Source organism: Epinephelus moara, chromosome 6 (assembly GCF_006386435.1).
Source record: "Epinephelus moara isolate mb chromosome 6, YSFRI_EMoa_1.0, whole genome shotgun sequence".
Classification (NCBI taxonomy): domain Eukaryota; kingdom Metazoa; phylum Chordata; class Actinopteri; order Perciformes; family Serranidae; genus Epinephelus; species Epinephelus moara.
The window spans coordinates 8,772,003-8,799,423 of record NC_065511.1 but is presented as its reverse complement, the minus strand read 5'-3'; the positions used below and the strand labels follow the sequence as shown (position 1 = coordinate 8,799,423).

Sequence of the window (27,421 nt, the reverse complement as noted above, 5' to 3'; positions counted from 1 at the left end):
CATCCTATAACCGTTTTTTGTGTTAACTGCACTCTTATTACTATAAAGAGATACTCAACATGCCACATAGCTTATATCGAAAGTTCTGGGACCAGTCATTTTTTAATCCTTGCTTTGCCCATTCAAGTCATCTCAGACCAATCAAAATGCTTGTTTCATGTCAAGCACGTTTGTAATGACATATTTTCTTTATAGAAATATAGCAGATCCATAACAAGTTCTAAAGGTAACATTTAACTTAGTACCCTACAGAATATACTGTTATCATACTACTAAAATATATTCTTAATTTTATATATTCTATATGATATGCATCAAATAAACTGATCTCATTCGTGCATGTGTATCATTCAGTCTAGTTTGCCTAATTTTCCAAGCTTTAGAAATAAAAACTAGCCCATACTCAGACCAACTTCTCATTTTCATCGAACCAAAATAATTCAGAATTTTTGTTCAGCCTTCTTATAACGGTACACGCAGGTTATCATGTCGCAGGTTACCAAAGTGGAGAACTCATGAACGTGCACTCGAGCACGAGCTAAAACGATCACGGAGCTTGCCGGAGCGTGCACTGCTACGTGCTGCAAAACCACGCCCATCCGAGTGAAATAGGAGTTTTTATGAAATTCACTCTGTCGAGCCGAAAGGCCAAAGATAAGTGCAGGCAAAACCATTTAATTCCCAGTATCCACATATCTGGAAGGTGCATTATTTTGCAGAGCTGCATTTCATCATGAATGAATATATCATGGTTATCACCGCCCACATTGTGCGCTCTCGCGAGGCTTGTGCACTTCTCGGAAGTGCTCCTAAGGCACGCCCCACTCTGACGTAGCAAACCACTTTATTTAAGATATATAAATTAAAGTACCTCCTATTTGTTTTAGAAACAGTTACATATTGACTGTAATGTGTGTGGTGCGCATTTTGGTAATTGCGTCTTTACATATAAAATAATATTTGTTGTCATTTTACGCGGGAGGTCAAAGGTTACAAACAAAATGGCTGAACACAGTGGAGCCGCCAACACAATGCTATCAGCAGCCGGATAGTGAGGATATATGTGGATGTTTTGATGCACGGCGGCCGCAGCAACAATTATATGGACATATTTTACTCTATAACATCACGATACGGACTGCAAGTCACGGCCGACTTATATTTATGGATACGTCCGCAGTAAAAACACGACAGCAATCTCCGGTGGAGACAAACCGAACATAAAGCAGTCATCACAGAGTGTCTAACGTTAGTAACGTACAGAGCTGGCTGTTGCATTTCACTCCGACCAGCATTATTCCGTTACATAAAGCTAATGTGTCTGTTAGTGTCGCTGTTACATTAGAGGACACCTGTATGTTTTTTTTTTTTTACTTTTTTTTTTTTAGTTTTGAGCTTACAAAGTAACGTTAGTCCGGAGCGTTATCACGGAGCGGTGTAATGGCATGTTGAAACTTCAGTCAAGACACAACAGCAAGAAAAAAGGATGAACAGGAAGAAGGATAAAGGCTTTGAGAGCCCACGACCTTTTAAATTATAAGTATCTTTTGTGTCATTTTCTGTTGCTGGCGTGAAATGAATGAAATGGTTTGCAGTCATGTTTGATAGTAGTAGTACAGTATTATTGTTTGCTCCACTGAGTACAGGCAGTAACGTTACTTCAAGTACAAGAACAGTTTTCCTCTTATTGAATGAGACGGGCTATCTAGTTAAGTTCATATCACATATTGACATTATTGTTCTGTCATTGCTTTACGACCCACCAGGTGGTGTGCATCAACAACATCAACTTCCAGAGGAAATCTGTCATTGTGAGTACAGAAGTTACATTACACCAACAGCAATGTAAAACAGCTCTGCAATTTAATCTGCCTCATCACTGTGCTGTAGACAGACAGACAGACAGACAGACAGCCAGCAGTGACTTAGATTAAACCAAGCTGCATCCTATCCAGTCAGTGCAGCCCCTGAAATGAAATGGTTTCCCACCCACACCTATTTACACAGTGCACTCATTTAATCAGGGATAATAATAATAAAAATAAAGATGAATACTAAAATAATTATAATAACACATTTTATTTGCAGAATGCTTTTAGAGTACTGAAAGACAGTTCATAAAAGTTAAAACTGGTATAGAAAACACAAAAAATATATATAATAAATACACAATATAAATCACACATATAAAGCAGTTCTGAAAAGGTGAGTTTTGAGTAGTGATTTGAACAGAGAACGGTTGATGCAGTCTCAAATGTGTGGATTATGAATTGTAACAATTACTCTATTACTGTACACTGAGAACGATACATAATTTGCAGTTATTAGATACTGTGTAAGCTAATGTGTCAGACTTGTTGTGTGTTACAGCTCCATAGAATTACATCAAAAATAAGTCACAAGGACATGGAGAGACTTTGCTGCTGTGATAGAGCCAGCACAGATACTTGTGTTTGGAACATTTTCAGTGAACAAATCGCTAAATGCAATTTATTTAATCCAGACAATGAAAATAACTTTAGCTACTGATTACAGTTGCAGTCTGTTATCACTAACTTCTTCCTTTCTTTTGCATCCCTTAGGGCTATGTTGAGCTGACCATTTTCCCCACAGTGGTCAACCTCAACAGGATCAAGCTTAACAGTAAACAGTGCCGCATCTACAGGGTCCGAGTCAATGAACTCGAAGCTCCATTCATTTACAATGACCCTACACTGGAAGTGTGCCACCATGAGTCCAAGCAGTGAGTATGTCAGTGCAGTGTGCACTGTCTTCGCTGAACATTTCACTGTAGTGTTAGTCTACAAATGAAATGTTACTGTGTCGCAGTAGAACAGTCAAATTAACATTGTCTACTGACTGCAAGTAAATAGACAATGTTAACAACATTAGTTTGTTGTATGGTTGTGTGATGCCGAAAATATCAGCTTAAAGTGAGTGACTAAGACAATGATGACCAGTAGGGTTTTTTTTTTTTTTTTTTCAGATTTAAAGTATGACAATAACTTTCTTTATATTTCTGCCTCATCAGCTTCAGCATCAAACCTTAATTGAGCCATCAAGACAAATTTATTTCAAACATTTATTCTTGGATAAGTAGTAATATTGAATGCATTTACTAGTCTTTTTGCCCCTCAGGTATTTTATCATTTAAATCTCCCGATAGGTTTGGAAATACATGTGACACAGTAGGTTTTTGTGTTATGATGATATATTCTGTGAAACACCATACATTTGTTAACTTTTACTGTAAGGAATTATCTTGATTTGTAGAGTAAGGACCCCTTCCCTACTTCCCAGTCCCCTACTTCTGACCCCCTTGCTCTGACTACACCCATCTTCAAAGTCAGCCTTCATGTTGATCTCAACTACACACCTATAAAGTTTTGTGATTGCATCTTGTATGATTGCGAAGCTATCGCTATCATATTGACAAAAATCTGGCCACAGACAGACAAGACAGGTGTATAAACATCTGCCGAAGTACTCAAAACAGCTTTTGTGGTAGTTCCTGCTACAAAAGGTGTCACCAAGACCACATTTTGCCACGATGGCACAGACATAAACTCACAAGGTGAAAACTGTACCTGCTGTTGCAACATTGTCTCTGCTGGTAAATATCATTGTGTGGCTACTGTAAGAGATGCTTACAACATAATCATGTTGTGTAAATGTTTTGTGTGTCTGTGTAGGAGGAACCTCAACTACTTCTCCAGTGCCTACACGGCAGCAGTGAGTGCTGTGGACCCTGATGCAGGACATGGGGAGCTGGTCATCAAAGTTCCCTCTGAACTCTGGAAACAAGGAGATGGTAAGATGGCAGCATAAAGGCCACTGACGATTAGAAAAGGCATGCAGAGTTGTTGTTGATCATTTACTGTGTGAAATGCAGAGTATTCAGAAGTGTGTTTTTGCTGATCCAAGACTAAAAATCTACTGTCCTTTTAAAATTCCACCATCTTCACCAGATAGTTATAAAAAGATCACATTTTAAGATCAAAATTTCTTGCCTGATATCTTGAGGAAACATGGTCACATGATTTGGATTATCAAATAACAATAAGTGAAATGTTTTCCACTCTTGGATTTTCATCAGATATTGAACTGTGAGATCATGACCGATACACCAATGTTTCTCTGTTTTGTGTCTCCAGATTTAAAAGTTTTAAAGGTGTACATAGAGTTTTCCCTGGACCAGCCTAAAGGAGGTCTCCACTTCGTAGTTCCTGATGTGGAAGGCAGCATGGCGGAGAGAGGAGCTCACGTGTTCTCCTTCGGATACCAGAACTCCACCAGGTATAGAAACAGTGACTTACCTTGATTTATAGTAGCTGAGTCAAATAAAAGCACATTCTTCAATTCAACAATGACAGTTAGAATACTAACTAAACCAGACATTAAGGCCATTTTCACCCTAATATGTTTTCATTTTAAAACAGCATTTTAAAACAAAAACAGTCTCTGTATACACAAGCACTGGATTGTAAACGTAATGTCCAACTTCACAGCAAGACTCTAACAATGAAATATTTGCTTAAATTTTGGTACATTACTGCCAAAAGGGGGTGGGTGTTGAAGTGTAAATGCATCATGGAAATGTACAAAATTCTTTGAAGTGACAGATTCCTTAAACTGTCAAAAATGTGTCTGTCTTACCTACATTGTAGTAAGGCCTCCTACGTGTAGTCTGTCATATAACAGCTCAGACTTTATTACTCGTTTTCTCCCTCTAAGCTCTTCACTCTTCAACTCTCTTGGACGTTTCCTATGCTCTTGTGCAGACTAACACTTACAGCTGACATTCACATTCCACCATAAGAGTCAGTGACAGTGGTGGTCAGGGCTCAAAGCTCATCATATGGTCTGCTCCCACAGATTCTGGTTCCCCTGTGTCGACTCCTACTCAGAACTGTGCACATGGAAGCTGGAGTTCACCGTGGATGCTTCCATGGTGGCTGTGTCCTGTGGCGATCTGGTGGAGACCATCTACACCCACGACATGAGGAAGAAGACTTTCCACTATGTCCTCCCGATCCCGACTGCAGCCCCCAACATCTCCCTGGCTGTGGGGCCCTTTGAAATCCTTGTAGATCCCTACATGCATGAGGTGGGTTTGTAGTGACCAGTGGTTGCAGGTTTAAATGATAATAGTTCTGCATGTAGTCTGGGATGTTGGAAATGTAAGCCTATATCACTCTTTTGACGTCTACATTGATTAATTTTCAGCTAGCAAAAGGAATATGGGTGTGATTTCTTTCCCAAAACAACTGCTTTTGATTAAACAGTAAACACAGTGTTAATTAAACATTCTGGTTAATGTGTTTAAAGTCACAGTGAAACAGATGGCAGAGCAGTTGGCTTTATTTTCTCTAATCTGACACATTAAAAATGTGTGGATGAGGTGTAGTCATGCGAGGGATTTAAATCACATAGAGTGAAATGAAGAGCTGTAGGACTGGTGACCTCCCTCATGTTCTCAGGCCAGAAAGAGCACGAGAGAGGGAGACATGAACAAATTAGATCTCAACCACATTCTCTGGAAATGTTTTGCTGACTAATATCCACCTGCTCCCCTTTTACTGAGAAATTGCTCTGCTCTGCTATATCTATGAACTACAAGTCAAATGCGGATTTTAAACAATAAATGAGGTTAGCTGGTCACCCCAAATCACATCTGATTGGATACATTTATGTCACCGCCCCTGAGTTCAAGATGAGTCATCAAGCATTTCTTAACATTCTACAGAAAGAGGAAAGAGAGGGATTTTGATATAGAATTACTCAAACATTTCTTGGACACATTTAGCATGTAACAGGAGACAACTAAACAACCAACACAAGGACACAGGACTTGAACTTGAAAAATAATTATCCCATTTCACTTAGTCTTTCATAAAAGAAGTTTTAGGAATTTTCGGTAAGCAGTTAGGGTTTTTGACATTGTGTAGGACATCGATAATGAATATAATCGTTAGTTGCATCCCTGAAGTAAGTGCCCTCCTACACTTAGGTATTTTTTTTTTGACCTTTCAAATGAACATAGTACTGACAAAATGCAGACATTATTTTAAATATCTTTATTTATTATTGGGCTTAATGCACAGCATGGACATAGGAAGTGGGGTGCTGAGTTGTTTGCAGCACCTTCTAAAACCTGCTGGAATTATAAAAAACAATGTATAAAAGTTTAAAATTAGTATTTAAACTATAGTGTGTCCTTTTTCTTACTGGGATACAGGCTACATGTATAGTACACAAGTATTTGTGGAGAGGGAGAGAGACTTTGTTTGATCATGAAGCCCAGTGTAACTGAACAATTCTCTGGTTTATTAGTGAAGTGAAAGTGTTTTTTTAAATGTGTTTGTGTCCCTATGTATCAGTCTGAGTCACCTCTCTAAATTCCGAGGTTTATACAGGTCCGTAAATGCAGTGCAGGCGCAACTCGTGAGTGTTTTTTTCCCCAGCAGCAGTTTATGACTGGTAGGGTGGGTAATTGATCTGTCAAGCCGGTCAGAGCTGATCAGGCCATAGAGGAGCAGCTGCTGCAAGTGAATGCAAACTCTTAGACCCACTTTCAATGCACCTGATGTTCTGCTGCCCCGAGTGTGATCAGTACACACACTGTGCACAGTTTGGTGCTATAAATGACTGAATGTATACATATTCAAACAGCATTCCTAATGAACGGTCCAGCTCCAAAAATAGAAAATCTATTTGCGGCAGCAGACGTTTTAATTGTGGCGGGCCACCGCAAACAAATAAATGTGTGGGGAAACCCTGCTGCAGGGTGACAGTGACAGCAGACTCAAATGAACAGATCCAGTGCAGGCAGAATACACATCAACAGGTCTGTGTATATACATTTGGTGCATGAAATGTCTGTATCCTCACAGTGCTGCATTTTTATAAATACATCAGTCGCCTGCGTCTCGGCGCTGTCTCACCATCGCATGATAGACTACAGATACCAAGTGGAATTGCAATGCGGTATTATTTCACCTCACATGCAGACAAGTCCACAAATCCTCACCTAAACAAACAAGCGGCTCTGTCTGACACACACGAAGCACATGGCTGTAAAACACGGGTACTACAGGGGTAATTTATTCATCATACAGACTGATTCTTGTGCTGCACGTGCGACACATATGTCACACTGTACAGCCCTGAGTTTCATAAGTGACGACCAGTGTATCATAGCTTTGATAGACCTCTCTGTTGAGCATGAATTTTATGTGTCACTCTTAAAGGCAACATGTAGTAATTCTTGCAAGTACAGAGAGACTAGATAGTTGTGTCCAAATTGCTGGTCTAACATTCACCAATGGAAAAGGGAGAAAGTCTCAACAATTACAGTTTTTACTAGGATAATTTTCTTAACATCTCTACAAACTAAAGCCATCTGTAAACCATTATCACAGCAATGTTTAATCTCGTCAAAAAACCTCATGAGATTGACTAAATTGTTAATTGCTGCAGGTCTGATGTAATATAGTAGTATTTTACCCAGCGTTGTAGTTTCTATTAATGACCACTAGATGTCCCTAAACTGCTTGTGTAGCAGTATTGAAAATGAATTGAAGAATTCAGCGATGCAGTGTATGGACCCCCTGTTTATATAATGTGTAGTGGCAGAAAATGCAGTATAGAAGCACAAAGGGGACACCCTTGGTATTCTGCTGTGGTAGCTATGGTTTGACCTTGTAGTCTTTTTCTCTGGACATTTTTCACATTTTACTTTGTTTTTCTGACATTTTAAAATGCGCTGAATATATAACTATGACATTGTAATTTGTCCTCCTATCCCATCTTAGGTGACCCATTTCTGCCTGCCACAGCTGCTGCCGCTGCTCAAACACACCATGTCTTACCTACATGAGATTTTTGAGTTCTATGAGGAGATTCTGACATGCCGCTACCCTTACGCCTGCTTCAAGACTGTGTTTGTGGACGAGGCCTATGTACAAGTGTCCTCCTATGCTTCCATGAGTATCTTCAGGTAAGCACGAGATAGAGTGTGTGTCTGACTCGTTGTCTGTTAAGGTAAGGTCAGGTTGTGTCCCCACATAATTGTTTGTGCAAACATGTTTTTTGTTTGTCCAAAACATCCCCAGTTCTAGAGAGCCAGCAGTATTTTCTTTGAGGTTAATTTACACTAACCTGTCTATGTTGCAGATTGTACTCATACTGTATTTATTCACTGTATTTATCTAATTCGATCTCAACTTGAGTTGTTGGCTGTGTTTTTCAGCACCAACCTGCTCCACAGTGCTTTGATTATAGACCAGACCCCGGTGACACGCCGCTGTCTGGCCCAGGCCTTGGCTCAGCAGTTCTTTGGCTGTTTCATCTCCAGGATGTCATGGTGAGAATCAACACAGTGAGGCTTTCAAGTCTGAGACAGGAAGTCTGAGCCAATCCGGCAGATGTGCCTTTCGGAGTCTACAGATATTGAAGGCTCATTTCTCATTGGCTAATCATAGTGTCAATCAAGAGAGTTCTGTGGACTATGTGGGTGCATTTTTCTGCATCTAGCAGGAAACAGACTTAAAGATAATTATAATTAAATAAAAACAAAGCAAACAAACATAGTATCTATTACAGCAGTTAAAACATTGTAGTGGCAGGGCTCAACACTTAACTTTTTCCCACAAGTGCTATTAAGGCCAAGACACACCAAACCGACTTCGGAGAGCTAGTGGCAATGAAATCTCCATGCAATGCTCAAACAAAAAGTTGCACATGAACACAACGTAAAGACTACAGCTGACGGCCAACCAGCATGTACGTTGTGCGCCTGTGTGAGACAAAATACCCCTCCATCCCAGCAAACTGATGTAGTCCGTTTTCGTCATTGAAAAAGGGAAACTGGAAGACCGCCTTGACACTAGTTAGCCAGTTAGCACATTAAAAACACAATCCAATGTTGACAGAACAGAGCATATATACTGTGTGCCAGTCAACAATAACACAAACCATCACAAACCTTTCTGCTAAAGAGCTCAATGACTAAAGGAAAAATAATCTTAGTGTATGTCACCAGGTTGTTTTGGTCTCACTCCGTCTTGACTGCTTGTGTGCAATTATGATGTGAAAACAAGTAGAGGACTGTGGAAGTGGAAGACACAAGCCATGGGGACATTTTGAGCCGATTTAAATTAAATCCATTACCTTGTGTTCTGTCTGCGTGACTCCAGTGGATGATGAAGTGACAGCGGAGGTCACTGTAGATTCATTTGCTTATTTCACAGTCGCCCTGTGTTACCAGCTGGCATGCTAATGTTAACTTTAGCCGCCTCTGTTAATACAAAGTGTGAAGCCTCCTTCAAAATAATTATTAATGGACTTTTTTTTAGTGATTGCATTGCAGCTTGTGGAATTGTGGGATTTGTAGTTTTGAACAATTTGTAACTTACAGTAGGTTGTAATCTTTACTTGCACACTGTGCTTGTTTATGATTTTTCCACTTCTCACATATCTATTTTTAGGGGCAATTGCGAGTGTAATACTGGCACTGTCGACCCCTAAGTGGTGGCCAATGGTTGATTGCTGGGTTTGAGATGGTGTTCCGGAAAGATGTTTTTTTTTCTGAATGTGACTGGCATTTATTTCAGAACCAGTGTCCTTTAAATAAGTGCTTGTTTTTTCTGGACGGATTTAAATCACTACAAATTGCACTGACATTTTCAAAGTTTTTTATTTTTTTATTTTTTTTGGATCAGGCATGCATAAATTTCTACGAGACTAGCTCTTGACTATAGGGCTCAGTACACATTGAACGAAGTGTTTGTTGTCCAACAGAGTTGAAAGCCTGCTTAACTTTCTGAAACAGACAATCAGATAATCATTCCTCCATTACACAGTGGCTGGCCAGGTGTGCAGAGTTATAATAGTATGCCGGGTCTGAACCTCTCTGTCAGACTCTCTATATTCTTCACAGAATTACTAACTTAACTTTTTACATTTACAACCAAGCGCAGTGCTTTCAATGAGAGACTGTCCAAAAGTGTGTGCTGTTACCCCTATTTGTACAGTTCAGTGTGTCTCACTCCTCCCTGACAGCAAGCCTTCTTTGAGTGTGGCCATTTGAATCAGGTAGAAATACTTCAGCCTTTAAATGAGATCAAAGGCTGCATTGTACCAACTAAGCCTCCTGAGACTCTGAGTAACTTAAATTAACCTAAAGGGCCAGATTTGTATGTAATGGAAAAGTACTGTCATCATTGTTTGGAGGCATACACACATAATGTACAAACCACGTTCAACAGAGCCCAGCAATTCTCCCAACTGCATTCTGGTCTTTTTTAGAAGTGTGGTAACATTTAGCCTTCAGACATTTTCATATAAGGCTGGTGATGAGAGATTTACAACAGAACTAAGCTGTTTTGTCAGTACTAGGAGTCAGAAGTCGGGCCAGCGCTGGCCTGAATGACTGTATACGTCGACATGATGGATCGCTGTGTTACTGCTTGGCAACTTGGCCAGTGTGGTCGCCGTGTGTGAGAGACTGAGGGAATAATACAGGGAGGCTTGCTTGTGTTAAGAGGCCCATCAGTAGGACTTTAACACTATCTAGTGCTGCTAATACTGTGGAGAGAAATGCTTGGGTGTCCTACCTTTACCTCCTCGCATCCTCGATTCTCCCCCTCCCCTTTCCTCCTCTCTCCTCGCTGACCTCTAAACACACATCAGATGTGGAGCCTTGGTTTGCTTATGTTGTTGAGCCGGCTGGTGTCGTGTAAGAAACGACCTCAGGAAAGTCAGATCTCTTTGATTTTAGCAAAGCATGGAGCTGCCTGCTAGCAATTAATCAGAGTGGGGGTTAACTGGGGCCTGTAATTGAAAACAGGCCATGCTCAGTAGCCTGTCAGACATAAAAGAGAAAGCACAAGAAAAAAAGAAACTACTCTTTTTTCAAATCTTTGAAACCATGTTGACAAATAGTGAAGTTGTTCATGAGCTTTAGAAAACAAGAGCTTGGATTACTATTAGCTCTGCCTTGCGTGTCTAATAGAAGATGAACTATGTTTGTTAATGAATGTCTGCTGTGCTGGTGTGAAGATGGACCAATATTAAAAGGTTTCGTTGTCTAAAAAGCTGTGTTGTTGGACATTTTGCAGTTTTCCAGTGCTTTGGGGCTGCTTTTCAAGAAAGGTTTTTTCCACCTGGGAGGTTGAGATCATGAAAGAAAGGAAATTTGCAGCTTCCGTGTTCAACAGTTATTAATTATCAATCATAATATGATCTTGTAATGGGGCAAAGAGTGGATCGAAAACACTTCCATACCCTCCATTATGTTGATAGCAGATACACAGATGAAATCATCTGTACTACACAAGCCAGACTGGATTCAATTCAGCATCAAGCGGGGAAACCACCAAGGTTGAATCAACGTATTGTGTCTCTTGTTTTTACAAGCTAATAAATCTGGGCTGATAAATTTATGAGAGTTGTGTTTGCCATGCCAGGTTTCCTCCTAGAAATACCACATGGGTAAAATTTACAATTACATAGTGATGAAGCAACACAAGTGTGGCCTTAAATACTGTAAAAAGGGTGTTCACTTTTAAAGAGCTCAAAACAGTGTGGGCAACAGGGTTCGCTCAGTTTCAAGGTGTCACTCTCGTATGTTCATATTCCTGTTTATTCTGGCCCGATTGTTCAGTAGCTTCACACTTCTTGGTTGCCATGAATCACAAGCTAAAAAGACGCCCTTCAAAGTGACGCTGAAATTGTAGTTAATGTACATAAGTCATGGAGTTAAAGTGCACTTCATTTGCTATTATTCATTCTGAGTAATTCCTGAAAGGTTGGACATGCACCATAAACCATAAAGAGAACTATGAATTCACTGATATTTTGCAAGGATTTGTATTTGTATGTTCAGACTACAGTGACATTGTATGTTACCTCTGTAGGGGTGATGAGTGGGTGCTGAAGGGAATCTCAGGCTACATCTACGGCCTCTACCTAAAGAAGACCTTTGGAGTCAATGAGTACCGCCACTGGATCAAAGAGGTGACTTTTTGTTTCAACTATTTTTCCTATCATAACTCTTAGAATGTTTCCTCAGGAAATTGGTAAAAATTCCTAAAATGTTGACGTGCCATGTAATCTATCTGTCAATTATCTAGTGATGCATGTCGTCTTGTTATTGTAGTTTAAACAGTGGCCTCACTCATTAGAAATGTAAACTAATATTTCCTAAAAATGTAAAATGTAAAGAAAAAATGTCATGAAGTTGGAGGAGGCAACTTAAGTTTATGCGCTTCATATAATGCCAGGCAAATCTCCCTTTAATGAGGGAAAACTCTCAGAATTGGTGGCACTAAGGCTACATCGACAATATGTTTGTGTTTTACAACGCAACTACAGCAACTACTGCTGTATTTACAACCAGTGTCTATGCTACTCCAGCGTTTTGGAACCCCTAAATCAGAGACCTTTGAAAATGTTGCTGAGTCTGACCCCATTTTTGTTCTAATACTACAGTGAAACGTTTTAGTCTGGACGGGAAAAAACAGAGACTTTTGAAAACAATGATGTCCGCATTCACTTTCCAGTTGTGTTAATCACAGCTTGTCAAACCATATTACCAAAGTCAAGTCAAACCAGCTATGATATTATAGATAGGTCTACATACCTTCCTTGTGTGGGTGCTCCGTGAGGGAAAAAAATCCTAAAATATGGTCTGCGTCATGTTATATTCAACTTGTCTTGGCAACATATCTTACAGGTCACACAATATTAGGCAATTTAATATTCTATTAATACATTTTTTTTTTTTTTTTTTTGACATTTTCATCTGCTGGACAGCTACACGTGATACCGGCAAAAACCCGGCACATGCAAGCTAACACCCTTAAAACAGTCCCCATACTATCACAGGGCTGACACCTAGAGAAAGACAGCCATTCACATTCACATACACACCTACAGGCAATTTAAACTCCTCACTATAATCAAAATCTATTCACTTTTTCATGTCTTGTTGTGGGTTATTTTTTCATTGACATTTGGCATTTCATTAGAGCTGCAATCATGAGTCAATTCCAAGCAGTTACTGGTTAAAGCTACTCGTGAGAATTTGCAGTTTTTCTTTGTCATATCTGAGTGTAAACTGATTATTTTTGTGTTTCGGACTGTTTGTAAAAAAAACAAAACGATTTGCATAGATCATATTGTGCTTTAGGAAATTGTAGCAGGCACCTTTAAATATTTTGAGAAAATCATTTGCAGATTAATTGACAATTAAAATAATATTGTTAGTTGCAGCCCTACAAATGATGAGCATGAGATGTAAAAAGGAAGAGCTTTTGTAAATGTTATTTATTTTGTTATTTGTTTGTTTTCCAGGAGTTGGACAAGATTGTGGAATATGAGCTAAAGATGGGAGGGGTTCTGTTACACCCAACCTTCAGTGGAGGCAAAGAGAAGGACAAGTAACACATTCAATTTCAATCTGAATCCCTGTTTTAACATTTGAAATATAAGTTACAAGTCATTTTCTGGATTATATTTGCATGACACAACGGCCAAACTGTTTTCTTTTCAGTCCGACTCCCCACCTCCACTTCTCCATCAAGCACCCCCACACTCTGTCCTGGGAGTACTTCAAGATGTTCCAGTGTAAGGCCCACCTGGTGATGCGGCTGATAGAAAACAGGATCAGTATGGAGTTCATGCTGCAGGTTAGACACAGCCAGCATTTTCTTGTCTAACTCAGGCTTTGTTAACTTGATAACAGAAGCTGGTTTAGACTTAATTTGAATTCTCTGTTGCCTGCTGTCCTCTGTGCGGCCTTCCTGCAGGTTTTCAACAAGCTTCTGAGCCTGGCCAGCACAGCCTCATCCCAGAAGTACCAGAGTCACATGTGGAGCCAGATGCTTCTGTCTACTCACGCCTTCCTCAAATCCATCTCCAACGTCTCAGGCAAAGACATAGGCCCCCTCATCAAACAATGGGTGTATCCTTGTGTCTGTAATGAATCTTGGTGACTATTAGTGAACCGGTTGCACTGTAGGAGCAATATAAGTTAAATGCTTAAAAAAACTTACATCCTCTTTCAATAAAAGCACGTGGCAGTTTCCCTGCAGGACCATGTCACTGCAATAGAACCACAAGTATCACTGCAATGTTATTAGTAAATGTAGCTTGGTGTAGCTGTCTCTCTCAGCTGGTTGCTTTTTCAGACTTTTCTTGGTTATCTTGGTTAACTTCTCGTACTCAGAGACCAAAGTGCCGTGGTGAAATTCTTTGGCAGTTTTGCCTTCAACAGGAAGAGAAACGTGCTCGAGCTGGAGATCCGTCAGGACTACACATCATCTGGAACTCAGAAATATGTGGTGAGCGTTGGACACAGTATCTGGAGTCCATTTGTGTTGCTGGTAGTTCTTTTTTTTTACTACAGTGTCAGATGAAAATTTCTGATTAAAACCAAGGTATACTGCGGCCACAAATCTAGTCTGCATGCCCAAGATTACTGACACTATTAGTCAATGAATGGATTAATGTCTTTTTTACAGTGAAGAGTAACAGAAAAAAAAACAATTTCTCTCTATAATCATCCATGGGGTGTACCAAAGGTGGTACAAAAACCATTGCTGTTCTTCCTTAAACAGTGCTCTCATGTTTGGATAGTGGATTTTTCCCCACACAAGGATCCATCACTTAAACCAATAAATTAATATAGTAATCTTACAGATTCCAGGTCTGTAAGGGGCTGGAAGTACCATCACATCATCATTACTTTTGCTGTCAATAATCAGATGTATATTTCCCTGCAGGGTCCCATCAAAGTAACAGTGCAGGAGCTGGATGGATCCTTCAACCACACGCTGCAGATAGAGGAGAACAGCCTCAAACATGACATCCCCTGTCACTCCAAGAGCAGAAGGTACACACTGCTACACAGCACATTACCATATGAATACAGAGCTATTACTTACTATATTTAACTCTTTTCCAGTGTATGCTGTTAGTGGTGGTGGGCGTTATGGACCTTAAATAATATCATGATATTTCAGGGTAGAATTTGTAAAAATCTGTTTAAAAAAAAAAAAAAAAAAGTATGTAAAAATGTCCAGGGCTGTTCATAAAACATTCAGAACGCCATAGTTTATTCCACACTGCTGAAGCTGCTCCTCTTTTTGGAACCCATTTCACTTTGCTTAGACAGTGCTGCACTATTAATGCAAGGTGCAACACTTGTTGTGGGTGATGTATGTATATTGCTTCCTTTGTAATTTCGACTGGAATTGCTCTCGTATAGTTTTTGTATTAGGTTTTTTACCAGCTGCCGCCACATTGTGACAGCTGGTGTTGTTTTCAACTAATGAGGCTGTGTGTGTGTGTGTGTGTGTGTGTGTGTGTGTGTGTGTGTGTGTGTGTGTGTGTGTGTGTGTGTGTCAGTCAGCATGGCAAAATGTGTTCCTGCTGACACCTAGTGTAGCAGGATCTACCTCAAACATGGTTTGAGTACTCTGGCAGGTGTTTGTCTGCATGTCTGTCTGTCTGGGGATAGATTTGGTTAATAAATTCACAACCATACTTGCGGCAGTCCTGAAACTGTACTGGTGTGTAGTAGAGATCAAACCGAAGGCCAAGTTCCAAGATGGGTGTAATCCGAGCATTGGCTCCCCATTTTACGTTCCTGGCCAACATTAGCTTTAAAACACGGATCTCTGTATCATGGATCCCACCACAAGATGGGCTCTAGAATTTATTTATGACTTTTTTTTTTTTAAATGTATCTCTACTTAATTCTGTCTTTGCTGCAACGTCCAGTTTCTTGGTGGCCCTGTGGTGCCTCCTGATATGTTTGTTAACCTAGGCACTTGATCCCATCTTTGCTGTTTTTCTCCTCAGTCGTCTTGTGTCTTTTTCATGAAACAGAAACATCAGAAAGTTAAAAAAAAAAAAAAAAAAAAAGAATCTTCCTCGAGTTAGTCCTTAGTTTGTGGTTGACTAATGACTGATTGTTTTATTGGTTTCTTTTCCCAGAAACAAGAAAAAGAAGATCCCTCTGATGAATGGAGAGGAAGTTGACATGGATTTATCAGCCATGGAGTAAGACATCACTCCTGTCACTATTTGAATATATTAAGTGAATGTTGTGTTTTCCTGGTGCTGAAGCTGCATTACAATTATGTAATACTGGATTCAAAACTGAATTGACTCTTTCAGCTGTATCTACCTGCTGAGCCGTCACATCCACATGACTCATATCAGCCACACTGTGTTAAGATTAAATGTTGTGTGAAAGTACTAACAGGCCTCAGAAGCAGCTTCCACATCTACCTTGAGGTGCCCACATGAGTTAAAGTACTCCCCCCCCCCCCCCCCCCCCCGTGTTTTTCTCCTGTTNCCCCCCCCCCCCCCCACTCGTGTTTTTCTCCTGTTACATCTGCAGTGCTGACTCTCCTCTCCTCTGGATCCGGATCGACCCAGACATGTCCATTCTGAGGAAGGTGGAGTTTGAGCAGGCCGACTTCATGTGGCAGTATCAGCTGCGCTATGAGAGGGATGTAGTTGCACAGGTGGGCTAATGGCAAGAGTGCACTTCTCCACACTTGCTTTTTTCCCCAGCATTTGCAAATCATTAAAGTAACATCCACGTGGACCATGCCACCCTGCAGTTTGTTCAGTTTGTTACCTACTGCTGAGGCAAATCACTCCACTCTTAATGTGTGCTTACCCGGATTCTTTAAGTCCCAGCTCTGACCAATCCCTTTATCTCTCCTTACTCTCTTTTCTTAGACAAGAGCAAATGAAAAATGTTCATAGCAGTTCCTCATTTTTAGCTGAATGTAGTTGTCATGGGTTAAAGTCAGAAACATTTAATTAACATTTCAAGCTGTATTTTCAGGTTGTGGCTGCAGGCTGTGATCATTAATTAGGCTGCTGACATAAACTGGAGTGTTTCAGTGTTTCTTTTGCAGCTAACAAAAGCTGATTAGACATCTTTCAGTTTAGCCTTCAGTTACTTTCAAATGTTTAAAGGTAAATGTAATTAGATTTGACAAGGGATCTGAAAGGATTTTGATTTGATAAGTAGATTTTGTAGTGGATTTGAACAGGATGAAATGCTCATAAAGCACATTCCCAGCTTGCGGTTTGATGTTCAGCAGATGAGCATGTACTTTATCTCTCTGCTAGGAGGAGGCCATCTCAGCATTGGAGAAGTTCCCGACTCCTGCCTCCAGACTGGCTCTGACGGACATCCTAGAGCAAGAACAGTGTTTCTACAAAGTCCGTATGCAAGCCTGCTTCTGTTTGGCCAAGGTATGTGTCTAAGAGTGTGTGTGTGTGTGTGTGTGTGTGTGTGTGTGTGTGTGTGTGTGTGTGTGTGTGTGTGTGTGTGTGTGTGCATGTGTTTTGTATTTCAGCAACACTGGAGCAGAACAGAAATTTTGACAGTATCTGAGGGATCTGAGGATGCAGGGCATACCTCAGGGTGTACTCCTCCACAGCTTGATTCACAATACATTTGAGATGAACTCTGGACTCTGTATCATGCATACAAACTTAATATGAGTAACAGTCACTTCAGGTATCACCAGGTCCAATTCATACATCAGCAAAAAAGTAACTTCCATATGATGCAAAGATGACAGTTTTGGCATCAGTACATGGTAGAAAGCAGCCAGTGAAAAACTGTTACGGTGGTTATTTCTGTTACTCATTCAGTCTCTCTTTCAAACTCGGCCCAGACTAATTTTGAAAAATGTTTAAGGGCTGTTTGGACAGGGATGGACAGAATTTGTGGCAGTGCCTCCTTGCGTCATGCCGGAAAAGGGGTGAAACATGACACCCGTTCACCTGGGTCTCATGTTTCCATCATTGCCATTCAGACCTGTAGCCAATAAATGTCTGTGACTACTGCAGAGTCATTTGTACAGGAATGAATGCTAATTGTAAACTTTCCCACTAAAGACCAAAGGCAGGTTTAAATGGGTGTTGCTGGGGTTTTTGTGCAAGGGGAAGGGGGCTGTAGATACATTTATAGTGTCAAGAATGTGTGTTACATTGTTGCTTTGTCCATTTTATATATATAGCATAACTGATTGGGTTTAAGATTCCTTACCGATTTGCTACAGAGGGCTGTGTTGAGTTTGTGAGCTTTCTATGTGTCGTGAGACCGACTCAACCAAAGAGCAGTTATTGAGCAGGTACCCACCTGATGGCCTTTTGACTTGCCTCTACTCGTACACTCACACAAAACTTCATATTGAAACCATGTTCTTTTCTTTGATAAGACAGGTCAAAAGACATAATTCAGGAAAGGTATATCATACCAGAGGTGTTGCTAACTAGTGGCTGTTGGTAAGACTATTGGGACTGAATATGCAGGGATGGTGGTTGGACAGTTGTCACTCAGAGGAAGTTGCTTGTCAAGCCAGTTGGACCAGCCACTGTAGTTTCTGCCGAAGTAGATACAATGCAGTTTTTAAAAACAACTTTTTGTCATATTTGCTGAAACTGTCACGATATCCACACAGTAGGACATGAGACAGATAATCTGTGGAAAGAAATCATGTTCTCCTGACTCCTTGTAGTGCTAAAATTCTGGTATTCCAATGCCTGTATCTTGCCTCAGATGTTTTCAGAAACCTATTTTATTACACTGTTTAGCTATAAAATGAGAGGGTTTGCGCCAGCAGGTGGGCTGTGCTTCGTTTTGGCCTGACTGTTTTCAACAAATGTTCCCATTTCACAGCTAAACAGCACACTAAAATCATATTTCAGAAAATAATCGAGGCGAGAAACAGGCAATGCAGTAACAGAATCTTGTTTCATATTTGATCAGCGCTGCCTAGTTTCACAATTTAACTGCAGTTCACGAGCAGTGATTGACATCATTGACAGCTGCGTTCGACTCTCCTTGGCTCTTCAGAAATGCAAAGAGGGAATGGAGGAAAAAGATTTTTTTACATAGTACCTGTCTTATATACTTCTGTGTGAATATAGTGTCAGTTTGAGCAAATATGGCAAAAGTTATTTTGTAAAAGTCATGAACTGTAGCTTTAAAAGTAAGTTAGGTCAGGGCTGAAGTATGTTGTCGCCTGTCAGAGGGCCCAGGAGATTTATGACGGCACACATTGATTAAAACATCATTTAACATGAATAGGAATGCTCTGTACATTTTGCTGTGGTTTGCAAAACAGAGTGTAGCTTGGCAAAGATGGAGTGAGAGGGGGAAAAGGAGATATAGGGAGTAATGTGGATGGATTAGTAGATGAAAGGAAATAGGGTAAGAGGAGGGAAAGGGTCAGTACATGGATAAAGGTTCTGAAGGTCTAGATGAGTGATGTGTGGAGGGAGAGGAGAAAAACAAAGTTCAGTTTATAGCTTCACAGAGAGACACTAGCAGTCCTCATAGTTTAAGACTATTTTTTAGAAACTTGTCATATCTAATCAAGGATGACAGTATCTTACCTGTATTTACTGCCCTTTTCTCTCAGTTATTATTATGGTGATAAAAATCAAAGATTTTTTACAAACTCTTTAGTTCAAACAATATTGTGAAGAGAGCTACAGTATGAGAACAACAACTTCCTAGCCAGCAAGGCCACCCAGCCGTTTAACTCTCGCTGCTCAGTTGACTGAATAATCCTATTCTGTGGCTACAGGAAATTCTCTATTCTCTGGATTTGGTTTATTCCAACTTTAACCCCACTGGATTTTCTGCCGTTCAGGTTCCACCTGAACCAATATTTTCACAACATGATAAACTGAGTGGAGGCTGAAATGGCAGCACTTCGCTTCTTTCATTAAGTTGCTGTGTTTGGCTACAGAACCCCCAACAGACCCCATCATAATGGCCTTTGGTACTACACACACACAGATTGACATACAACTCATACACACACTCTGGCTCCCACTCACAGACTTACATACCCACACCAACCACAAAGTGAAATATGACTGACCTCAGATGGACTTGGCTGCATTGTGATTGGTTGGGATGGCATTTACTTGCTTGTTATTGGTAGAAAATGTTGGAACGAAGAAGGAACAGCCCGGGGCTGAAAATTGTGGAGGTGGGGAGGGGGGCATAAAAACTGTCAAACGCATGCACACGTTAAAAACTCTGACACACAAAAAACACAGATGTGTTCGTGAATGCGTGCACACACACATACAAAAACATTCCGGTGTGCATGCCCCCCTTTATTTATCTTACCAAACGACAACATCCTGTGTCAGTGACCCTTAGCCCTATATTACCACATTAACATAAATTCCCCAATATCCTGTTGGAACCCAAAGACCGCTGGAGCCACTGGTCTTCATACCTGTGGAAACCTCATGAGCTACTCGTGTATATTTGCCTTTTACTTTGTAGTTCACTTCTCACCACAGAAATTATAACGGACAGAAAGGACATTGTTATAAAAGTTACAACATTCTTGACCTGTCAGTTGTGTGCCATGCAGTATTTCTCCAGTAACTACCACAGCTCTTGAGACTTCAGCTTATACGTCTGTGTACATTTCACATTCCACATGCTTTGCAGAAATCTTTATAATATTTAGTTTTAATCTACTGTGACAACAGCAAATGGAGGACACTAGAGCTGGGTCAGTTTCAAGTTTGCCGGACTAGCTGAACCGACATTTGCAGTTATGACATGTTCTGGCAAATGAAAAAGTAGCCTACATCAGCAACCTGTGCAGCTCATATCATGGCACTAAATACAACTTGAATTGCATACGTAATAAGCAGTTTTGACAACGTGATGAACGTACTTTCATGTTTAAGAACTGACTAATGGAGCCACTTGTGTGTGACATGCCATTAGTTGAATACCTCAACATGAAGACGATCAAATTTAAGTAGAGCAGCACAGGCTGTGTTTGTTTACTAGAACTTCATGTGTTTTTTTTGGGTGACGAGGAGACGTGGCAGAGGTAGTCTCTACTAAAACTAAACAACGCCAATATGGCAACAATTTGCATTTGATTAAAGAGGTGTCCTAACTGGCTGCTAGCAAAGCAGTGCGCTGTGTAGAGCGCAACTTTTGTCAGACACCCTGTTTGTATTTATTTATCATATCTAAACAATACCTCATTTCACTACAAAACCAAAATAAGGCAGCAGCTGGCTGGGGGAAGATTGCCAGGGAGCTAAATTTCTGGTAAATTACCATCGCTAATAACAACCTACTTGCTGCTGGCTATATATATTATATGTCATTTCCAGTAAATATCACAATATGAAACATGTGTTTTCTGTTTGGAAAAAGTAACCTCACAAACATAGGAAGATGGAGAGGAGGCTCGCCACTCAGCTTTTAAGTGGTTACGTCTCCAGTCTGATCTCTTGTAAGGAACGTGGTTTTTTACATGGTTACATGACAGAACAGAAGTGCATATTTATGGAATTTAGCGTGGACAGACCTCTCAGATGTTCTGTGATGGTCAGGCGCTTGTTTGCTGTGGGAACATAGTAGCATTATGTTCCAATAAGGAGTCAAGTGGGACACCTGGTAAAGTTGGTATACTGGTCTGGTCTGGTGTTTGGCTTAATGTCAAACTGGTTTGAACATTTTTAAATCGGCTCAACCCTAGAAGACACCTGACAGATGCTGTCCTCCACATGTGGCAACTTGAAAAGAACTGAAGTATTTAACTAAACAGCATTCTTCTCTTCTTGTGTGTGTGTGTGTAAACCTCACAGATAGCCAATGCTATGGTGAGCACATGGCAGGGTCCGCCAGCTATGAAGTCCTTGTTTACTCGGATGTTCTGCTGTAAGAGCTGCCCCAACATCGTCAAGACCAACAACTTCATCAACTTCCAGAGTTACTTCCTGCAAAAGGTACATCAAAGAAACATAACACCCTGACAGGCACACACAACTTACTCACGACAGACTAAAGAAACAAACTTGAAGTATCATTTGAGGCATGGTCAATATCTTGTTAGCTTTGCACAGATATATCAGTGTTGGGTTATATGTTGGCTGATAGAAAAACATTTCAGTACAGAAATACTACAAATATGGTTTAAGATTTGCGAACAGTGGTTTGTATTTCTTTATTTGGGGTTTTTGTCCAACAGCCCTGACAAGTTGATTTGAACAACCAAATGTAAGAGTCCTCATACAAACTCCAGCATCAGTTGGGCTCTACTTAGAAGATCATGTGCCTCACTGAAGCACACTGTAAAACTGAGATATGAAATTGTCTTTCTCCATCTTTTTTGTCGCTGTATCAAATCATGATAACTGTTTTATCTTTGTTTTCCATGTCAGACAATGCCTGTTGCCATGGCGTTACTCAGAGATGTCCAGAACCTCTGTCCCAAAGATGTCCTAAACTTCATCCTCGACCTCATCAAGTATAACGACAACAGAAAAAACAAAGTAAAAACTCACATTCACACACACACATTTACTCTGATATAGAAACTTTTAAAGGCTTAGACAGTTAGGATCACGGCTGTCCCCAAAAGTTACCAAGTGCATACAGGCTGCTTTATTTTCAGGTTCAGGCGGCATCATAATTATTAGTGATTAAAAAATGTATTTATTGAAAAATCCTAAAACTGCAGTTTGTTAAAAACCCTATGAAAGCAATATGTTTGCATGTTGCCATTTTAGATGCCAACAATAAATCTTCAGCCCCAGGGATGAGCTTTCATAAACGGGGTTTGACATTCTCATCTTTAACCACCTCTTGTCTGGCTTCAGTTTTCAGATAATTACTACCGTGCCGATCTGATCGAAGCACTGACCAACTCTCTGACCCCAGCCATCAGCATCAATAACGAGGTGCGGACAGTGGACAATTTGAATGCTGACGTCCGTCTCATCTTGGAGGAGATCACACGATTCCTCAACATGGAGAAACTGCTGCCGAGCTTCAGAAACACCATCACTGTCAGGTTAGGAGCATAGTGTGTTTACCTGTATACACTTAACAGATCTTCATCCCACTTGTTAAAATAATTAAAAATGTTTGTGTATTGCTTCCTATTGCTGTAAAAACACAGGTCTAGTTTCCACCTAATCAGAACATGTTCAGATAGGGATCTTATCTTCAGCCACAAGCTGCCACTAATTCTTTTAGGAAATTGGGCTGAAGTGTACCTGTCATGGATTCAGCTGCAATAACTGGACAACAAAATGAAAAGAAAAAACAGGATACCACTGGAGTGGAGCCCGTCCCAGCTGTCATTGGGTGAGAGGTGGGGTACACCCTGGACGGTTCGCCAGACTGTCACAGGGCTGACGCATAAATCCCTGTTACTCTCCCTGCTCAAGGCAGGAATATTGTGCCATTATGCCACCTTGCTGGTCTGTATGTAAGATACAATAGTGGAATGATGGAACAGAGTTGTCTAGGTAGTAATGGCACGGATGTGACTTTTTGATGTTATGAAGTTATGAAGTTATATGTGCAACCCACAGCTGAAATTTTAAAAAGTGACAAAAACTAAAGATAATGCTGTTTTTTGTTATTTATGTTTAGATTGTGGATGTGGAAGATAACTTTATGAAAATTTTACAATTCTTAAAAATTAAAAATTTGTCTTTAAAGTTTCTGTGCCCTCTGCCTGTAAACATTACTGAGAAATTCTATAAATCATTTCATCTCTGGCATATTTTTTGACAGGCACCTGAAGGCAGCATAGCTTTAATTTTAAAGTAGACTCAGTTTTAGGTGACGCACAACACACATCTATCTGCCACCATCAGCTGTTAACGTTTGTTTGAAAGAAAGACAGAGGCACAACATTTGGTTAATGTATTGTTATATAATTATAATGTATTATTTATATATAACTTATCCAGAGGGAAGAGCAAATTGTGTGCTATCATTTTGACATGGAAAAGGCATATTTTAGCATTCATTTTCCACACAACTGTACTGTCTTTCATTTGTCATCTCCTCTGTTCCTCTCCTCTTCCCTCTCTCCAGTTGTCTGAGTGCGATCCGTCAGCTTCAGAAGAACGGTCACATTCCCAGTGACGCGTCACTCTTCAAGTCCTACGCTGAGTACGGACACTTTGTTGATGTTCGTGTCGCTGCACTGGAGGCTCTGGTGGACTATACAAGAGGTAGGACATTTATCACAGGAATGCTTGCTGTTATCATCATAAGCATTCTTGTGAAGCTCATTGATCTAGCTCACAGACCCCTGGAGATCAGCATTACTGGATCTTTTGTATATCAGTCATTGTTGATGTTATGGGTATATTGAAGCCAGTTAAGGCAAATATATACATCTGTCTGTGCAAACACAGAAACACAGTGTTTGTTTTGCCACAGTTCTACAGAGTACACAGTTCTATCTACATCTTCAGGATCTTGAGGATGTTCTTCATACTGACATGTCCTTGTATTTACGTTTGTTATGTTTGTGTCTCATGTGTGCATGATATCTGTTTTTGTCCTGCAGTTGAGAGAAGCTCAGTGGAGCTGCAGTGGCTGCTTAACATGGTCCAGAATGACCCAGCTCATTATGTCAGGTCAGCGAACAGCCAGCACATATTTGCACGTAGCACACATGCACTCAGTTAACACAAAGCCATGCTGTACATTACACAGTGTCCTTACCTTTCCACAACGTTTAAATGGAAGTTTGAGTAGTTTTTTAGTCTAAAAGTAAGAGAAGAACTCAGAAAACCGTCAACTCTGCCATCAGAAATCTTCAAAAGGTTGAGTATAAAAGGAAGAGAATGTCTCTCTGTTTACACATTTTCACCAGTAGGCAGCAATGTTTTTGAATTGGTCCCTTGACCATAAAAAAAATGTTTCACATTTTATCATGTTTAACTTAATACAATAATTACATACCAAAATGTACATTGAAACAGTTTTTGGCTGCTGCTCCTGTCCATCATGGCCGCAAAAAAAACAAACCTTCCTGCAAGCAATTTCAGTGGAAGCAAATAGGTGACAGAAGCCAGAGTTTCAGCTAAAGATGATAATGAGTCTTTATTAGTCTGAGTTAGACAAATCAAGTGTATATCCCCTAAAGTTGGAGTGCAATTCCTGCTCTATGTTCCGACCCCTTTGCTGCAGCTCAGTGAGAGAACCGTCCATAAAAGCACGAAGAGGGATTTTCATACAATACAATACTATCAGAAGATAATGTCTTGATTTGTTTATCTCAAACTGCTGAACTCTCATAGCTTTACCTCAACTTTAAAATGCCTTTTGCATAGAACGGGATTGACATCACTTTAGGAAGGGACGTCTTTATGGCAGGAATAACAACAGAAACCAATAAACCTTTCAGTGTGCATATAGTTATGTCAGTATTGTTGTAAGATAGACTTGAAAAAATGTGACCTCATCCTCTTAAAGTAGTTTTTGGTATCCCAGAACTTAGTGCCAAGAAAGGAGAAGTGAAAAACACATGGCCTGCTGCCTCTGCCATTACAATGACATGCAACCATGTTCTGACACAGGCAGAACTGTGGATTACTGTTGTTTCCCTGTAGTGTGATTGACCATCTGGATCAGTGATCTTGCTTGTGTAAATTGAATGACCAACCTCACCTGCTGTTGAAAGAAGGCTGTAGGTAATGGAAAATGACTGAATAACTCACAGACACACAGCTAACGTGGATCTCTATCTTCTTGTTTGTTTGCCTGTGTTTCTTGTTTGTTTTCACATCAGACATAAAATCCTGGGTTTGCTCTGTAAGAATCCACCTTTCACCAAGACAACAGACTCACCTCTGTGTAACGAAGCTCTGGTCGACCAGCTCTGGAAACTTATGAACTCAGGTGAGACACGCACGTGCACACACACACACACACACACACACACACACACACACACACACACACACACACACACACACACACACACAGTATAGTATACTATATACAGTANATTGAATGACCAACCTCACCTGCTGTTGAAAGAAGGCTGTAGGTAATGGAAAATGACTGAATAACTAACGTGGATCTCTATCTTCTTGTTTGTTTGTCTGTGTTTCTTGTTTGTTGTCACATCAGACATAAGATCCTGGGTTTGCTCTGTAAGAATCCACCTTTCACCAAGACAACAGACTCCCCTCTGTGTAACGAAGCTCTGGTCGACCAGCTCTGGAAACTTATGAACTCAGGTGAGACATGCACGTGCGCACACACACACACACACACACACACACACACACACACACACACACACACACACACACACACACACACAGTATAGTATACTATATACAGTAGTATACGGCCAGTGTGTCAGTTTCAAATGTGTTATTATTAGAGTTGGGTACTGTTTGGGTTTTTTCCAAAGCCATAACTAAAACCACACTTGAAAAACAGCAATGGTGCCTGAACTGATACTAAAAATTAGCACGGAACGACAGTGAGTGACATGAAGGAGTGTCTTTTTTATTGAAAAGGCAAATTTGGAAGTGAAATTGAACAATATAATAACTCTTTAACAGTTTAAAGTATACTTAAATATATAAATATGAGTTTATATGAAACACTTCACATAACCAGTTTACAACCCCAATCCAAAAAGAGGATGGGACGCTGTGTAAAATGTAAATAAAAACAGAATGCAATGATTTGCAAATCTTCTTTGACCTGTATTCAACTGCATATAGTACAAAGACAAGGCTTTTAATTTTCAAACTGATAAACATTATACAATCTAGATTAGATGACAACACATTCCAAAAAAGTTGAGACAGGGGCAACAAATTACTGGGAAGGTTGTGGAATGTTCAAAAAATCACCTGTTGACATGTTGACACAGCGTCCCAACTTTTTTGGATTGGGGTTGTACATAATAAATAAAAACATACCCAACACAATTATCTTAAACTAAATAATAGATACAGCACTAATAACAGAAAAATAAATGTTGAGTTGGGATCAATGATTGTCTCCTTAATTCAAGAGAGACTCAGCAGCCAGACATTCCTTTACTATCTGTTGAGGAGTGACTGAAATTGTCCCTAAAATGAGAATAGCTGGTCCACCTTAACAATCCACCTTAAGTGAGTCTGGGCAGGTTCCAATGGCAGGCTAACTCTGGGACTAACCCGCTCCACTTTAATCAGCAGGTGGAAAGCAGGATGTGGAAACTTGGCCTGGGGTCTTGAGGAGTTGTTGCATTTGTTCACTGACAAATAGCCGAAACTGTACTCACACACTGCACTGCTTCGTTTAAGCGCATACTCTGTGCTTCGCTCGCTGCAGCCTCGCTGTCACTGTCACACAAACGCTCACACAAAATGGCACCGAAATGAGGCACCAAAATCTGCACTGTGATGCGGTCGGTAGGTACTGATCGTATAAGAACCAGTGCCACGTTAACCCTGTCATACCAACATTTTTTACAAAGTTCACATAAAACCACCTGAGCAAGAAAGCTTTCACCCTGTCAAGGTGTCACGACAATGCACAGACCTGAATATGTTTGTAGGGTAGCCTTAA

The 27,421-nt window shown here is 40.3% G+C and overlaps 1 protein-coding gene across 2 annotated transcripts in view; it reads left to right on the top strand.

Moving 5' to 3' along the window:
* The first annotated feature begins 998 nt into the window (after positions 1-998).
* Positions 999-27,421, top strand: part of taf2 (TAF2 RNA polymerase II, TATA box binding protein (TBP)-associated factor) — a 35,331-nt gene continuing 8,908 nt past the window's right edge. Inside the window, exons 1-23 of one of the 2 annotated variants that reach the window (XM_050047705.1) lie at positions 999-1,536; positions 1,757-1,811; positions 2,583-2,743; positions 3,693-3,811; positions 4,155-4,296; positions 4,876-5,107; positions 7,815-7,999; positions 8,252-8,365; positions 11,919-12,018; positions 13,357-13,442; positions 13,556-13,691; positions 13,812-13,966; positions 14,231-14,345; positions 14,787-14,896; positions 16,003-16,068; positions 16,412-16,538; positions 17,158-17,283; positions 21,682-21,822; positions 22,258-22,368; positions 22,696-22,889; positions 23,927-24,066; positions 24,408-24,477; positions 25,979-26,088. In XM_050047705.1, the coding sequence (XP_049903662.1) occupies positions 1,487-1,536; positions 1,757-1,811; positions 2,583-2,743; positions 3,693-3,811; positions 4,155-4,296; positions 4,876-5,107; positions 7,815-7,999; positions 8,252-8,365; positions 11,919-12,018; positions 13,357-13,442; positions 13,556-13,691; positions 13,812-13,966; positions 14,231-14,345; positions 14,787-14,896; positions 16,003-16,068; positions 16,412-16,538; positions 17,158-17,283; positions 21,682-21,822; positions 22,258-22,368; positions 22,696-22,889; positions 23,927-24,066; positions 24,408-24,477; positions 25,979-26,088 (2,845 nt within the window). In that variant the 5' untranslated portion in view covers positions 999-1,486. Of the gene's footprint in view, positions 1,537-1,756; positions 1,812-2,582; positions 2,744-3,692; positions 3,812-4,154; positions 4,297-4,875; positions 5,108-7,814; positions 8,000-8,251; positions 8,366-11,918; positions 12,019-13,356; positions 13,443-13,555; positions 13,692-13,811; positions 13,967-14,230; positions 14,346-14,786; positions 14,897-16,002; positions 16,069-16,411; positions 16,539-17,157; positions 17,284-21,681; positions 21,823-22,257; positions 22,369-22,695; positions 22,890-23,926; positions 24,067-24,407; positions 24,478-25,634; positions 25,745-25,978; positions 26,089-27,421 lie in introns of both variants that reach the window. The other variant, XM_050047704.1, reaches the window with a different exon arrangement.